Source organism: Theropithecus gelada, chromosome 1, assembly GCF_003255815.1.
Source record: "Theropithecus gelada isolate Dixy chromosome 1, Tgel_1.0, whole genome shotgun sequence".
Classification (NCBI taxonomy): domain Eukaryota; kingdom Metazoa; phylum Chordata; class Mammalia; order Primates; family Cercopithecidae; genus Theropithecus; species Theropithecus gelada.
In genome coordinates this window covers 73,281,810-73,298,549 of record NC_037668.1, presented here as the reverse complement: position 1 = coordinate 73,298,549, position 16,740 = coordinate 73,281,810, and the positions used below count along the sequence as shown (strand labels likewise).

At 41.7% G+C, this 16,740-nt stretch overlaps 1 protein-coding gene across 2 annotated transcripts in view; it reads left to right on the top strand.

Annotated features, from left to right (window-relative positions):
* TESK2 (testis associated actin remodelling kinase 2) overlaps positions 1 to 16,740 on the top strand; it is a 115,645-nt gene that overhangs the window by 67,146 nt on the left and 31,759 nt on the right. For both annotated transcript variants that reach the window (XM_025384011.1, XM_025384003.1), the window contains exon 3: positions 6,063 to 6,111. In XM_025384011.1, coding sequence (XP_025239796.1) covers positions 6,063 to 6,111 — 49 coding nt within the window. The remainder of the gene's footprint in view (positions 1 to 6,062; positions 6,112 to 16,740) is intronic.

Genomic DNA, 16,740 nt, shown 5'->3' with positions numbered 1-16,740 from the left:
GTATTCCAATTCAAGGAAGGAACTTCAACCAAGTTTCCAAGTCATAAAAATCATTCATGCCATTTAATAAATCTTTACTGAGAACTAGCTTACTGTGTGCTAGACACTATACTAGGTAGTAGAAATGCAGAGATAAATGAAGCTCTGAATCTTCCATAGTGAGAAAAGTTACAAGAGTGATATGGGGCCAACACAGGAGGATTGCCTGATGCAAGGAGTTCAAGACCAACCTGGATAACAGCAAGACCCCATCTCTATTTTAAAAATTAAAAAATTAACTCGGTGTGGTGATGTGTGCCTGTAGTCGCAGCTGCTCAGGAGACTGAGGTGGGAGGATCACGTGAGACAATGAGGTTGAGGTTGCAGCGAGCTATAATCACACTGTTGTACTCCAGCCTGGACAACAAAGCAAGACCCTGTCTCAAAAAAAAAAAAAAAGAGCCGGGCAAAGTGGCTCACACCTGTAATCCCAGCACTTTGGGAGGCCAAGGTGGGTGGATCACAAGGTCAGGAGATCAAGACTCTCCTGGATAACACGGTGAAACCCCATCTCTACTAAAAATACAAAAATTAGCTGGGTGTGGTGGCACACGTCTGTAGTCCAGCTACTCGGGAGGCTGAGGCAGGAGAATTGCTTGAACCCAGGAAGCAGAGGTTGCAGTGAGCCGAGATCACGTCATTGCATACCAGCCTGGGCGGCAGAGGGAGAATCCGTCTCAAAAAACAAAACAACAGCAACAACAACAAAAAAACTCTTAAAGGAGTGATGTGGGAATAAGGCAGATTAAAATGAATTTAGGAATCAGTGAAGATTAAAGAAATGTAGCTAGAGACTGGGTGCAATGGCTCACGCCTGTAAGCTCAGCACTTTAGGAAGCTGAGGTGGGAGGATTTCTTGAGGCCAGGAGTTCCAGACCAGCCTAGGCAACATAATGAGACCCTATCGCTATAATAATAATAATAACAATAATAATAATACCAAAATTAGCCAGGCGTGGTGGTGCACACCTATAGTCCTAGCTGCTCATGAGGCTGAGGTGGGAGGATTGCTTGAGCCCAGGAATTCAAGGTTGCAATGAGCAGTGATCACACCACTGTACTCCAGCCTGGGCAACAAAGTAAGACTCTTTTTATTTTTTTATTTTATTATTTTTTTTTTTGAGAGGGAGTCTCGCTCTGTCGCCCAGGCTGGAGTGCAATGGCCAGATCTCAGCTCACTGCAAGCTCCGCCTCCCAGGTTCACGCCATTCTCCTGCCTCAGCCTCCCGAGTAGCTGGGACTACAGGCGCCCGCCACCTCGCCCGGCTAGTTTTTTGTATTTTTTTTTTTTTTTACTAGAGACGGGGTTTCACCGTGTTAGCCAGGATGGTCTCGATCTGCTGACCTCGTGATCTGCCCGTCTCGGCCTCCCAAAGTGCTGGGATTACAGGCTTGAGCCACCGCGCCCGGCCAAGGCTCTTTTTAAAGAAAAAAAAAAAGAAACCTAGAAACATAGATAGAGAATGTAACCTATTCTTAAAGTTTGGTAACAATTAAAAAGAGTGAATTAGATTCATATTTTAGCGAGTGGACAAGGGAAGATTTTTATTTGTATTTTTTAGACGGAGTCTCATTCTGTCATCCAGGCTGGAGTGCAGTGGCACGATCTTGGCTCACTGCAACTTCTGCCTCCCTGGCTCAAATGATCCTCCTGCCTCAGCCTACTGAGTAGCTGGGACCACAGGCATGCCACCATGCCTGGCTAATTTTTGTATTTTTGTATAAACAATACAATTATTATTTTGTGTTTTTTGTAAAGATCCTATTTTGCCATATTCCCCAGGCTGGTCTCAATCTCCTGGGCTCAAGAGATCTGCCCGCCTTGGCCTCCCAAAGTGCCAGGATTACAGGTGTGAGCCACTGTGCCTGGTGGAGGAATTTTTTTTTTTCTTTTTTGAGACGGAGTCTTGCTCTGTCGCCCAGGCTGGAGTGCTGTGGCGCAATCTCGGCTCACTGCAAGCTCCGCCTCCCAGGTTCACGCCATTCTCCTGCCTCAGCCTCCAGAGTAGCTGGGACTACAGGCTCCCGCCACCACGCCTGGCTACTTTTTTGTATTTTTAGTAGAGACGGAGTTTCACCGTGTTAGCCAGGATGGTCTCGATCTCTTGACCTTGTGATCCGCCCGCCTCAGCCTCCCAAAGTGCTGGGATTACAGGCGTGAGCCACCGCGCCTGGCCAGAAGAATGTTTTAAGATGAGGGAAATTTAAGTATATATTTGTAGGCTAGGATCATAGAACCCAGAGGAAAAGGACAGATGGGTGAAAAATAAGGCTCATGGGAAAATGTGAGGTTTCAAAGATAAGTTGGAGTGGATCATGGGAAGTTTTAATGTTATTCTGTAAGCAGAAGGGGACCATTGAAGAGTTATGAACAAGAGTGACATATTTTATGTTTTGCAAAGGTAACTCTCATAGCCATGTAAAGGATGATGTAATTTAGGATTGTTAATAATGATAAAATAAAAACCATTTGAGCATACACTGGGCATTGCTAAACAGTATACTTGAAAATATCCCATTTAATTATCATAACAACCTTTTAAGGTAGTGTTATTTTTCTGTCCATTTTCATAGATGAGGAAATTGTGATTTATAAAGATTAGGTAACTTTCTTAATGTCTTCCAGGTGGAAATGGATAGATATCCCTGTGTTCTAGAGCAAGGGTCAATGCCTTAGTGTTTTCTATTGCTTAGAATACCAGAAACTGGGCAATTTATAAAGAAGAGGAAACTATTTCTTACATTTATGGAGTCTGAGAAGTCTAGGGTTGAGGGGCCACATCTGGTGAGAGCCTTCTTGCTGGTAGGGACTCTCTGCAGTGTCCCGAAGTGGCTCAGGGCATCACTTGGCAAAGGGGCTGGGTATGCCAGCTCAGGTCTCTCTTCCTTTTTTTTTTTTTTTTTGTTGGAGACAGGTCTTACTCTGTCACCCAGGCTGGAGTACAGTGGCATGATCTCAGCTCACTGCAGCCTCAACTTCCTGGGCTCAAGTAGTCCTCCCACCTCAGCCTCCTGAGTAACTGAGACCACAAAAGTGTGCCACCACACCAAGCTAACATATGTATATGACAAGGTCTCAGGTCTCCCTATATTGCCCAGGCTAGTCTTGAACTCCTGGGTTCAAGCAACCCTCCTGCCTTGACCACTCAAAGTGTTGGGATTATATGCATGAGCCACTGTGCCCAGTCTCTTCCTCCTCTTATACAGCTACCAGACTGATTCCTGCAATAATCCATTAATCCATGAATGGATTAGGCAGAGCCCTCATGACCCAATCACGTCTTAAAATCCATACCTCTCAATACTGCCACATTGGGAATTAAGTTTCATTATGAGTTTGGAGTCAGCAAACATTCAAATCATTGTAGTCAGACTTTTTCTATAAAGGGCTACATAGTGAATATTTTAGTCTTTACAAATCATACAGTCTCTGTCACAACTATTCAACTCTGCCATTGTAACATCAAAGAAGCCATAGATAATACCATGTCTATGCTCTAGTAAAACTTAATTGATAAAAACAGGTAGTTGGCCATAGTTAGCCAATGCCTGTTAGTACCCATCATAGTTTGGAAAGCCTTAATCAAGCAGGAAATGTAGCTTATCATATTTTACTTTAACTGTTTTTGTTATAGTGGGATAATGGGAATAGAATTATTCCTAGGCAAGGATATCATTTAATCTCAGAGAAGCAGTCTTTCTGAAAGAGGCTGACTAGAAATAGCAGTTCATGTATACAATTTAACCACATTCTGCATAATTTATCTTTTTGTTATAATTGCCCTCCAACAGAATGACCCTAGAATGAAAGTTTTTATTTACTCTCTGTCCTTAATACTTTCAACATAGCAGCCATTCAATAAATAATTGTTGAATAAATTAATGGCATACCCTCATAATTCTAGTGATTGGGGAGTTGTATGAACATTTAGAGAAAAATGGCCTATCTTATTTTATTTTTATTATTAATTAATGTATTTATTTGTGAGACAGAGTTTCACTCTTGTTGCCCAGGCTGGAGTGCAATGGCATGATCTCGGCTCACTGCAACCTCCACCTCCTGGGTTCAAGTGATTTTCCTGCCTCAGCCTCCTGAGTAGCTGGGACTACAGGCGCCTGCCACCATGCCCAGCTAACTTTTGTATTTTTAGTAGAGACAGGGTTTCACCATGTTGGCCAGGGTGGTCTTGAACTCCTGACCTCAGGTGATCCACCCGCCTTGGACTCCCAAAGTGGTGGGATATTTCCATATTAGTTGAAATATGGAAGCAGCATGTTTTAAAAACTCTGCTGTGATATTACAGCCAACCAGGCATTCTCCTTTGTTTCTTCTCACTCAGCAATCATGTACTGAATTTGCTTACTCTTTGTTTAGTAGGTGGTGTTAGGTTCTGTGAACACAGGGAAGAATATGACATAGACCCTGTCTTCCTGGAAATTTTATGGTCCTTTCTAACACAGTCACTGCTGTGCCTTGCACTCTGCTTGTAGTCAGTCTCTTCCCATTTCTTTGCTCTTCTAAACTAGAACTTACTTGGGACTTGGGTATTGTTAATGGCTTTAAGACATTTATCTTCCCCTACTTTGTGATCATTATCAGTTATACTCATTGATTTATGGTTTTTATTTAAAAATCATTTATACATATATAAATATAACCTATTGGTTGAGAAAAACTTCAAATATCACTGAAGTGTGTAAACTAAAAAGAAATTAGTGACTTGTGTGTGTATCTGTGTGTAAGCATGTAGTCAGGTAATGGCAGAGCTGAAACCAGCATCAAGCTTACTTCCAGTTGGGGCTTTTTCCATTATACCATGCTATTTTCAAGGCTTACTACTGTCCTTCTTCCACCATTGCTTTTTACCACCAGGTCTTGCTACAACCAGATATTTCATGGTAAATTTAGAAATTTATCAGCCTGGCATCTTAATCAAGAGTAAGAGTCTTATGCTAAATCTTATGCAAAGGCATGAGAATGATATAATGAACCTTGAGGACCTGGGGGGAAAGGTTGGGAGAGGGACGAGGGATAGAAAACTACATATGGGGCCGGGGCACGGTGGCTCATGTCTGTAATCCCATCACTTTGGGAGGCCAAGGCGGTTGGATCACAAGGTCAAGAGATTGAGACCATCCTGGCCAACATGGTGAAACCCTGTCTCTACTAAAAATACAAAAATTAGCTGGGCGTGGTGGCATGTGCCTGTAGTCCCAGCTACTCTGGAGGCTGAGGCAGGAGAATTGCTTGAACCCGGGAGGCGGAGGTTGTAGTGAGCCAAGATCGTGCCACTGTACTCCAGCCTGGCAACAGAACGAGACTCCGTCTCAAAAAAGAGCAACAACAAAAAAAACTACATATGGGGTACAGTGTACAATGCTCAGATGACAGGTGTTCCAAAATCCCAGAAATCACCTGTAAAAAAACTTATCCATATAACCAAAAACCACCTGTACCTCAAAAACTCTTGAAATAATTTTTTTTTAAAAAGATTAAGAGTCTACAGGGCTGTACAGGATAGCAGGGAGCTTCACAGGTTCTTTTCTCCTCCCCTCCTCCTCCCCTTCCCTCCCCTCCTCTTTCCTTTCTTTTTTTTCTTTCTTTTCTAGCTATCTTTCCTTTTTTTTTTTTTTTTTTTTCCAGATGCAGTCTCCCTCTGTCACCTAGGCTGGAGTAATGCAATCTTGGCTCACTGCAACCTCTGCCTCCAAGGTTCAAGAGATTCTCCTGCCTCAGCCTCCTGAGTAGCTCGGACTACAGGCGCGTGCCACCACACCTGCCTAATTTTTGTATTTTTAGTAGAGATGGGATTTCACCATGTTGGCCAGGATGGTCTTGAACTCCTGACCTCAGGTGATCTGCACACCTCTGCCTCCCAAAGTGCTGGGATTACAGATGTAAGCCACCGTGCCCCACACCCCACAGGTTGTTTCTAATGCATGGATAACTAACCTCATTTCTCTATATGACATTTATGTTTGTGTCCTTTTCACTTGTTAAATAATTCTGTTTTGTTCTTTAGGTTCATGGGTGTGTGTGTTCATCAAGGACAATTGCATGCACTTACAGAGGTAAGACATCAGTAAGTGTTGAAGTAACGTATTTGCCTTAGTTTCAGCATTTATAGTTCCATAGTAAGTGTTGCTTGCATATGTAAACAAAATGTATGTGCATTTATGTTTATGCAAAAATGGCAGTGTTAATAATGCTTTCTTCTGTTGCCTGGGAACAATGGCAGTATTTCTTTATACATCTATATATACTTTAAGTTCTGGGGTACATGTGCAGAATGGGCAGTATTTCTTAATATCCTTGTATTCCCTCATAATACTTGGTGAATACTCTGAGAATATGAGTGCTCAAGTATTAAAGTATTAAATTGACTCTTGCTGCCTAGATATGACTCCCTCCTAAGCCAAGGGATGACAGCACTTGACTGCAAACTCTCTATGGCAACAAATTACCAGACCACCTGGTAATGTTTGGTGTCCGGATCTAGAATTCCACAGTCCCTGCTGTTATTTCCTGATAGCTCGTATTACTTGTTGGAATCAGTTTATATCTTCATTCCCATTTCATTTCCAGCCTCTGCTAGGCAGAATATGTTGTAGTCATTATTCATCCTCTGAGGATCAGAGAACTCTCTTTAGAGCAAATTCAGGTGCCAAGTTATCAGCTGCAGACCTTGCTTGGGTGCTCCTTGGAAACACAGATTCCTGGAATCTTCTAGGTTTAATAGGTTTGTGTAGGGCCTATTACATCTATATTTTTAAAAGCTCCTCAGATTATTTCATGAGCATCTAGATTTGAGAATCTGTGTTCTAGATTCTTTTCACATTCCTCCTTGAGAAGCAATTACCAAAGTACAAAGTGAAGAAACTTAGGAAGGAAAGTTGTTGAACAGAATTTGCAAGAGCGTTGGTTTTGTACTGGCTTGGTATCTGGTCTTAGTCCTTAATATCTTATGAAAGAGGATCCCATGTGCCTCAGTCTCTCTCTCTTCTCAGTTACTGAAGGCACTAGAATGTGGAATGTGTGCTATGCCCTGTCTCTTAAATGGAAAGCCAAAGACGGCAGAATGGTGAAGAGGTTAAGAGCATGGCCTCTGAAGTCTTGATTGCATAGGTTTGAATCTCTCTGTATCTCAAAGTTTCCATCTTTATAATGGGAATAATAATAATTAATAATAATGCCTGCCCCAGGGAGTTTAGATAAAGAAGAGGACCAAGAGCTGAGCCCTTGAGTATTTAAATTTTAAATGTCTAGGGAAGGTGGGGTGCTATAGCTCACACCTGTAATTCCATTGCTTTGGGAGTCTGAGGTGAGAGGATTACCTGAGATCAGGATTTCAAGACCAACCTGGGCAAGGTAGCGAGACTCTATCTCTAAAAAAATAAATAAATAAATAAAAAATTAGCTGGATGTGATGGCATGTACCTGTTGTCCTAATTACTCAGGAGCCTGGGGCAGCAGGATCGCTTGAGCCCAAGAGTTTGAGGCTACAGGGAGCTGTGATTGTGCCACTGCACTTCAGCCTGGGCAACAGAGTGAGACCCTGTCTCTAGATAGATAGATAGATAGATAGATAGATAGATAGATAGATACATACATACATACATACATACATACAGTGAGACCCTGTCTCTAGATAGATAGATAGATGCATACATACATACATATATACAGTGAGACCCTGTCTCTAGATAGATAGATAGATAGATAGATAGATAGATAGATAGATAGATAGATGAATGAAAGAAAGTCTGGGGAGAAGGGCAGACTGAGAAGGAGCAGTTAGTGAGGTAGGTAGAAAACCAGAAGAGCATGTTGGCCTGGAATGGAAAGGAAAGAGTTTCAAGGAGGGAGTATTAATTGTGGCAAATGCTGTTGATATAATGTTGACCTCACAAGGATGTTGTGAGGATGAAATATAAAATACTTATTTAGTACAGTGCTTGCCATATAGAAATTATTTAATACATGTTAACTCTTTTAACTTTTATTAACAGTGACTAGTCCCTCTTCTGAACTCTGAATTGTTAATATTTTTCATTTTGTACTTAGTTTATACTGCTGTTAGTGTCATTAAATTAGACTTTTTACTGAAGTATAACGTATCAGAAAAAGTATACGTATGAAAAGTACAGCTCACTAAATTTTTACAAATGAACACACCCATAACCAGCACCCCAGATCAAGAAACATTTCCCATGTATTTCTTTTCTTGAAAGTGAGTCTATAAATTCTTCAAAGATAAAGTTCTTCCCTTCCTTCTATCTACCAGAGTTCTGACGCTAATAAGCGTAAAAGTGTTTGTTGCATTCCCTGCATATGTGATTGTTCTCTGAAATGTGAATTCATTGAAAGGGCTGGTGTGTTAGTTTTGCTGACAGAGAAGAACATCCTTTAAAATCTGTGTTAAGTTGCATGTTTTAAAGCAGGATGTGGTGGAAATGACAGTAATGGATGATCATAATGCAATATTCTCTTGGCCATGTTGTACTTAATCTGCTGCTTGCTAGCTTGTTTATAGCCATATACAACATACAATGTGTACTTTATGAAAGAGTATTTATTGCCAGTCTTTCCAGAAGCATTAATGAGATTTTGACATAGCTTATGATATTAGTAATTTTTAATATGATGTTAATAGACTGATGGTGATGAAGCCCAAATAGCCAAATGCTCTTGGTTATTTTTAGAAGGGGATCAGCAAAGGCCTTGATGGCATAGGTCTTTGGAGACTTCTAGGTTTAATTGCCTTATAATTTGACTTGGCAGCACAACTATATGGTAAGGATCATAAAAAAGAAATTAGTAATAATACCTAGCACAGTCCTTGAAACTTAGATGGCATTCAGTAAATACTTTTCAGTTGGTGGAATGCTTGTCCTCCAAAGTAATGTGAGTACCATTCCTCATTTCTCTTCACAATTTATTTGTCAATAATTACAGTAGACAAGCATAGCACTCATTAATACCTATAAAACATTGACATTATTAGGAAGAATATTTCTCATATACATTAATGATATGGACTTTCCTGGGCTTGAACCATTTCCATGAGTCTTCTTTGTAATTGTAGACATTAATTGAACTTGGAACAGTCCGACAGTTAGGTTTTTATTTTGTTTTTGTTTTTAACCTACCTGTAGTAAGGATAGACTCAAGAATTTTTTTTTTTTTTTTGAGATGGAGTTTCACTTTTGTTGCCCCGGCTGGAGTGCAATGGCCGGATCTCAGCTCACCGCAATCCATCTCCCGGGTTCAAGCAATTCTCCTGCCTCAGCCTCCTGAGTAGTCGGGATTACAGGCATGTGCCATCACGACCGGCTAATTTTGTATTTTTAGTAGAGACGAGGTTTCTCCATGTTGGTCACTTTGGTCTTGAACTCCTGACCTCAGGTGATCTGCCTGCATCAGCCTCCCAAAGTGCTGGGATTACAGGCATGAGCCACTGTGCCCGGCCAGCTGAATCAAGTTTTTAAGCAAACTAGTATTTGTTAAAGTGAAAGCGTAGGCTGGGCATGGTAGTTCATGCCTGTAGTCCCAACACTCCCAGAGGCCAAGGTGGGCAGATCGCTTGAGCTCAGGGATTTGAGACCAGCCTGGGCAACATGGCAAAAGCCTGTCTCTACAAAAAATACAAAAATTAGTCAGTTGTGGTAGCGTGCACCTGTAGTCCCAGCTATTGGAGAGGCTGAGGTAGGAGGATCACCTGAGCCCAGCAGGTTGAGGCTGCAGTGAACCATAATTGCACTTCTATATTCCAGCCTTGGTGACAGAGCAAGACCCTGTCTCAAAAAATATATAGTGAAAACAGTTTGGTGAAAGGTCACATGAAACCTTTTAATTTTAATGAGTTGAAATAAGAATCTGTATTGAGGCTAGGTGCAGTGGCTCATGCCTATAATCCCAACACTTTTAGGAGGTGGAGGCAGAAGGATTGCTTGAGGCCATGATTTTGAAACCAGCGTTGGCAAGGTAGTGAGACCCAGACTCTACAAAAAATTTAAAAATCAGCCAGATGTGGTGATACACACCTATAGTCTCAGCTACTTGGGAGGCTGAAACAGGATGATTGCTTGAGCCCAGGAGGTTGAAGGTTGACAGTGCAATGAGCCATGACTTTACCACTGCACTCCAGCCTGAGCAACAGAGAGAGACCTCTAAAAAAAAGAATAGGAATGTACCATAAGTATGTCTTTCATTCTGTCTTTCTTTCACAAGACCTAATCATGTCTTTCACTTAGTCACAAGTATCAGGGAAGTGTAAATCTTTGGTTTTTTTAGACAGAAAATATAATTCTGTGTATTGGTTAGCTGTTGCCCTCCAACCACAAAACCTCAAAAGCATTCAATAAATGTTTATTTCTCATACATTTCCAGGGTGAGCTGAACTGAGTGGGGCTAGATTGGGCAGTTGTGCTGATCTCACTTAGGCTCACTCATGCATCTGCAGGTCAGCTGGTGGTCTGCTCTAGGCTGGGATTTGCTGGGAGAGCTTTGCTCTAGCTCATCCTTCTGGGGCCAGTGGGCTAGACTCGACTTGTCCTTTTTAAGATGATACCAGAATAGCAAGAATATGCCAGTCCATTTGCAAAACTGCTTTTCATGACTCTCCTTTCGTTCAGATTTGCTTGGTCAACATCCGATTGGACAAAGCAAGTCACATGCTTGAGTCCAGGGGTAGGAAATATGCTCTGCCCTTATCAAGAGTATGCTGCAAAGTTATGTGTCATAAGGTACAGATTCAGTAGGAGGTGAAGAATTGGAACCCTTGACAATCACCCATGCCCTATAAATATCCCAGTCAGCAGATCATAAGTATTTGTGTTTTCTGCCCCATTGGAGGGTGAAGAATTTCTCCCATTTCTTAAACTGTAACAACTATTAGTTATTAAACTCCCACTATGGGCAGAATTCTATGGTTGATACTTTATATTAACTATAATTCTCACAATGCTATAATCTTATTTCTTCCTTTTTGTGGATGAGAAAACTAAAACTTAGAGAAATTAAGTTACTTCCCCAAAGTAGGATTGCATCCAGGTTCATCTGACTTCAAAGTCTATTTCTATTACAACATGCTGTGCTTAACTGATTTTTATATTCCCCACAGTGCTAAGCACAAGATCTTATATGTGTAGCATGCATAGTGTTTGTAGAATTCAATTCACTTTTTATGTATTCTGGGTTATTTGGAAAAGATACTTCCTGGTCATTGGGTATATTAGAATATGTTTGGGAGCAAGTAACAGAAAAAAGTTAAATGGCCTTTAAACAACAAAAGGACTCATATAACTGGAATTTTAGCAGTTTATTAGATTAAGTATTGATATAATTCAGTGGTTAAATTGATGTTGTCCAGAGACCTTATTCTCTTTGCCCTGTCTTTATGTTGTCAATTTCATCCTAAAATAAAGATGTCTGTCACTCATAATCAAAAAGTAGCTGCCAAAAACTTACATGGTATATGTTTTCTCTTCTATATCCAAGATGAGTGGGAGGTTGGGATAGAGAGGAGAGAGAGAGAGAGAAAGAGAGGAGAGAAAGAGATGCCTCTGGATAGATTGTGTGTCATTTCAAAGCGCTTTTTCATTTTAATATTGTTAAGAAAGGCACAGAGAAGGAAATACCATCACATCAAGCCATTTGGGAACCTGTTAGTGCAGAACTTCTCAGTGACTAGAAGACTGGGGAATTGGGTAAGGTATATGGTTGTGGAGAGGGATCACAAATGGCAGTACTCTCTGATCAGAGGAGTCAGCATTTGAATTGCTTGGTGAGCAGGATGTTTTGGGGGTCTCTCTTGCCTTTTCTGCCATGAAGAAGACTATCCGGCCAGGTGCAGTGGCTCATGCCTGTAATCCCAGCACTTTGGGAGGCCAAGGCAGGTGGATCACTTGAGGCCAGGAGTTTGAGACCAGCCTGGCCAACATGGTGAAACAAAAAATACAGAAATTAGCCAGGCGTGGGTGGCACATGCCCATGGTCCCGGTTACTCCAGAGGCTGAAGCAGGAGAATCGCTTGAACCTGGGAGGTGGAGGTTGCAGTGAGCCAAGATCATGCCACTACACTCTAGCCAACAGAGCTCTAGGAAACAGAGCGAGACTCATGTCTGAAAAAATAATAATAATAAAATAAATAAACTATTCTTATTTTCTTCTGTGGCAATGAGAACCACTGACCCAATTCTGCAGTTGCAGAATACTCCTTGGCCTAGTTGAGGTGATTCGGTCTTTTTACAACAGAGCCACCTCAATCGAGCAGATGTTTGGTACTGAAAGAAATGCTTTTAGCTAAAGGCTATTGCAGAGAGTTTTTTATTCACATAGCCCTGATCCTGCTGTCACTCCCTATTCCCACACAACCATACATCTTCTTTCTTTATTAAGAGTATTAGCCGGGCGCGGTGGCTCACGCCTGTAATCCCAGCACTTTGGGAGGCCAAGGCGGGCGGATCACAAGGTTAGGAGATGGAGACCATTCTGGCTAACATGGTGAAACCCCGTCTCTACTAAAAAAAAAAAAAATACAAAAAATCAGCCGGGCGGGGTGGCGGGCGTCTGTAGTCCCAGCTACTCAGGAGGCTGAGGCAGGAGAATGGTGTGAACCTGGGAGGCGGAGCTTGCAGTGAGCCGAGATTGTGCCACTGTACTCCAGCCTGGGTGACAGAGAGAGACTCCGTCTCAAAAAAAAAAAGAGTATTAGTGACTTTGGAAATTTCTTGTTTATGCGGGTTGATATGTATTGCTTCTGAGTTGGTTTTGTCAGACTTATAAGAAGCCTTATATAATCAGACATGCATTATTTATGAGTTTATACACTCATAGTTAAATGAGTTTAATATTTATGAGTTAAACTCATAAATAATGCATGATACCAGTGAGCCACTATGCCTGGCCCTTATCATTATTAGAATCCTTGTTCTCAGCCAGGTGTGGTGGCTCTCACCTGTAATCCCAGCACTTTGGGAGGCCGAGGTGGGCAGATTACCTGAGGTCAGGAGTTCGAGACCAGCCTGGCCAACATGGTGAAACCCCGTCTCTACTAAAAATACAAATATTAGCTGGGCGTGGTGGCACATGCCTGTAATCCCAGCTACTCAGGAGGCTAAGGCAGGAGAATCACCTGAGCCTGGAAGGCGGAGGTTGCAGTGAGCCGAGATTGTGCCACTGCACTCCAGCCTGGCCAACAGAGTGAGACTCTGTCTCAAAAAAAAAAAAAAAAAAAAAAATCCTTGTTCTCCAGTTAGAATCCTTTGTACTTTGGGATTAGTTTTGACTTTTTTCTCATCACTTAAATTTAATCAGTCCCCAGTCTTATCCTCTTTTCTTCTTTGTGATATCTTTCTGATTATTCTTCTTTCTCTTCATTCCAAGACTATAATATTATTCCATGCCTCAATTCCTATAAATACTTTTTTTTGTTTTGTTTTCTCTTAAGAGTCAAGGTTTTGCTGCTCTGTCACCTAAGATGGAATACAGTGGCACCATCATAGCTCACTGCAGCCTCAAACCCTTGGGCTCAAATGATCCTTCTGTCTCAGCCTCCCCATTAGCTGGAACTACAGGTGCATGCCACCACACCCAGCTAATTTTTACGTTTTTTGTAGGATGGAGTCTCACTATATCACCCAGGCTGGTCTCGAACTCCTGACCTTAACGGATCCTCCCACCTGGGCCTCCCAAAATGCTGGGATTACAGGTGTGAGCTATCACACCTGACCTCTTTTCTTCATTTTGACATACTACTATCTGAATAATCGTCATCAAGCACACTTGATAATGTGATGCTTCTGTCTAAAAAATTCTCTCTAATCTTGTTTGATAATATGAATCCCTCCTTTAGTTACATGGGTCTTTTTGCTCTCTTTTATACATTCTGGCTTTGGGTATCCCTTCCAGGACTAGGAATGTCCTTATCTCTCTTATCTCCAAGCTGTGTCAAATCCCAGGTTCTCTAATTGGAACTAAGTCTCCTAGATAGGGCCTATAGTAATACCCTGTGTGGCTGGGCCCATAGTACATGCTTAGTGTGTGTTTGTAGTTGATGGTCTTGTGTAGACCCAGCTCTAAGAAAGCTGAATTAGTCCTAGTGGAAAGAGCCAGAAATCAAAAATAGTGTGAAGGGAGGTACAGTGGCTCACACCTGTAATCCTAGCACTTTGGGAGGCCAAGGCAGATGGATCACTTGAGGTCAGGAGTTCAAGACCAGCCTGGCCAACATGGTGAAACCCTGTCTCTACTCAAAATACAAAAAAAAAAAAAAAAAAATTAGCCAGACATGGTGGCGGGGGCCTGTAATCCCAGCTACTTGAGAGGCTGAGGCAGGAGAATTGCTTCAACCCTGGAGGCAGAGGCTACAGAGCCGAGATCACACCACTATACTCTAGCCTGGATTACAGAGTAAGACTCTGTCTCAAAAAAAAAAAAAAAAAAAAAAAAAAAGAGAGAGAGAGAGAAAGAAATGTCACATCTCAAATCCTTTCATAATTAGAAGTTTATTTCACTTAAACTTCTATGTGCAAAAAATATTTCTACAAATACAGTTTGACATATACTTTGCTTTTGGAAAAAGTAATTTTTATTTAATTTTTTTGCTTTGCTCTTTTAGTAATAAAAAACTCTCAAACTGTGGTACATTTCTGTTCTTATTTTTAGTAACTCCCTGTGACATTTGAGAAACAAGAATTTGAGGTTGGCAAGCTAGCCCACAAATAATAGAAGAGTTTATTTAGTTTACTTTATCCTTAAAACAGTTTTTCTCTGACTTGCTTGCTTGCTTTTGGCTCATTTATTCATCCAAAAGATATTTGTTTGGCTCCTACCATGTCTGGCACTATTCCAGGTACTGGGAATACAATAATGAACAAATAAAAATCCCTGTCCCACATTTAATTTTTTTCTTTTAAGTTTAACTTTATTTTATTTTATTTATTTTTGGTAGTGAGAGGGTCTTGTTATGTTGCCCAGGCTGGTCCTGGGCTCAAGTGATCCTCCCATCTTGGCCTCTCAAAGCACTGGGACTACAGGCATAAGCCACTGTACCCAGCTGGAATTTATATTTTAATCAGCAGGGGGTGGGCAGAGGAGTTAAACTAAACAAGGAAACAAATTGTAGTATATATGATGTTAAGTGCTAGGTGGTTTACAATTTTCTTTTTCTTTTTTTTTTTTTTTTTGAGACGGAGTCTCGCTCTGCTGCCTAGGCTGGAGTGCAGTGGCGCGATCTCGGCTCACTGCAACCTCTGCCTCCCGGGTTCAAGCAATTCTCCTGCCTTAGCCTCCCAAGTAGCTGGGATTACAGGGACCCACCACCAGGCCCGGCTATTTTTTGTATTTTTAGTAAAGACAAGGTTTCACCATGTTGGTCAGGCTGGTCTCGAACTCCTGACCTCGTGATCCGCCCACCTCGGCCTCCCAAAGTGCTGGGATTACAGGCATGAGCCACCGCGCCTGGCAGAAGATTACAATTTTCAACATGTAGACAGGGAAGGCATCACAAAAGAGGCTAAAATTTAAGAAGGTGGGCCAGGTGTGGTGGCTCACACACACACACAAAAAAAATTTAAGAAGGTGAAGAAACTAACTGTGTGGATATGAAAGTGTTGTAGGTAGTTGGAATAGTATGTGCAAAGGCATGGAGACAGAAGTGTGCCTGGTCCGGTTGAATAACTCCAAGGTGAGTGATGTGACTGCAGTGGAGAGCTTGAGGAAAACAGTAGTAGATGGAGTCAGAAAGGAAACACTGGCTAGATCAGAGTCTCATATATACCGCTGTAAGAACTTTAGATTTTACTCAGGATGAATTGTGAAGTCTTTTGAGGTTTTTGTGACATTCTTTAATGGGATCATCCTGGCTACTGTTTGGTGAATGACTGAAAAAAGAGAAAGGATGAAAGCAGGAAAACCAGTTAAGAGACTGTTACAATAAAGTCTGTGCAATAGATAAAGGCTACAAAAAAGGTGAGAGTTGATGGTAATGGACCAGAATGATAGCAGTGGAGCTGGGAATTCTGGATCCATTTTGAAAGTAGAAGAAAAGCAAAAAAAATAGGCTTTCCTGATGCATTGGCTGTGGGGTATGAGAGGATGAGAGAAGTCAAGGATAACTCTGAGGTTTTTGGCCTGAACACCTAAAAAATAGAGTTGCCATTAATGGAGATGGGGAAGACTATAGGAGGTACACAATGGGAGATGACCAAGAGGTCATTTTTGAATAGGTTCAGTTTGAGATATTTATTGAACATTCGAGTTGAGATATCTTCATAGAGTACTGATGTCTGAAGGAGTACTCTGAGTGATACCTTCCTTATTCATACCCTGTTTATCAACATTTTCATTAGAGAGTGTTTCATTGATTTGGAAGGAGGCATTTTTCTTTTTTTTTTTTTTTTTTTTTTTTTTTTTTGAGACGGAGTCTCGCTCTGTCGCCCAGGCTGGAGTACAGTGGCCGGATCTCAGCTCACTGCAAGCTCCGCCTCCCGGGTTTATGCCATTCTCCTGCCTCAGCCTCCCGAGTAGCTGGGACTACAGGCGCCCGCCACCTCGCCCGGCTAGTTTTTTTGTATTTTTTAGTAGAGACGGGGTTTCACCGTGTTAGCCAGGATGGTCTCGATCTCCTGACCTTGTGATCCGCCCGTCTCGGCCTCCCAAAGTGCTGGGATTACAGGCTTGAGCCACCGCGCCCGGCC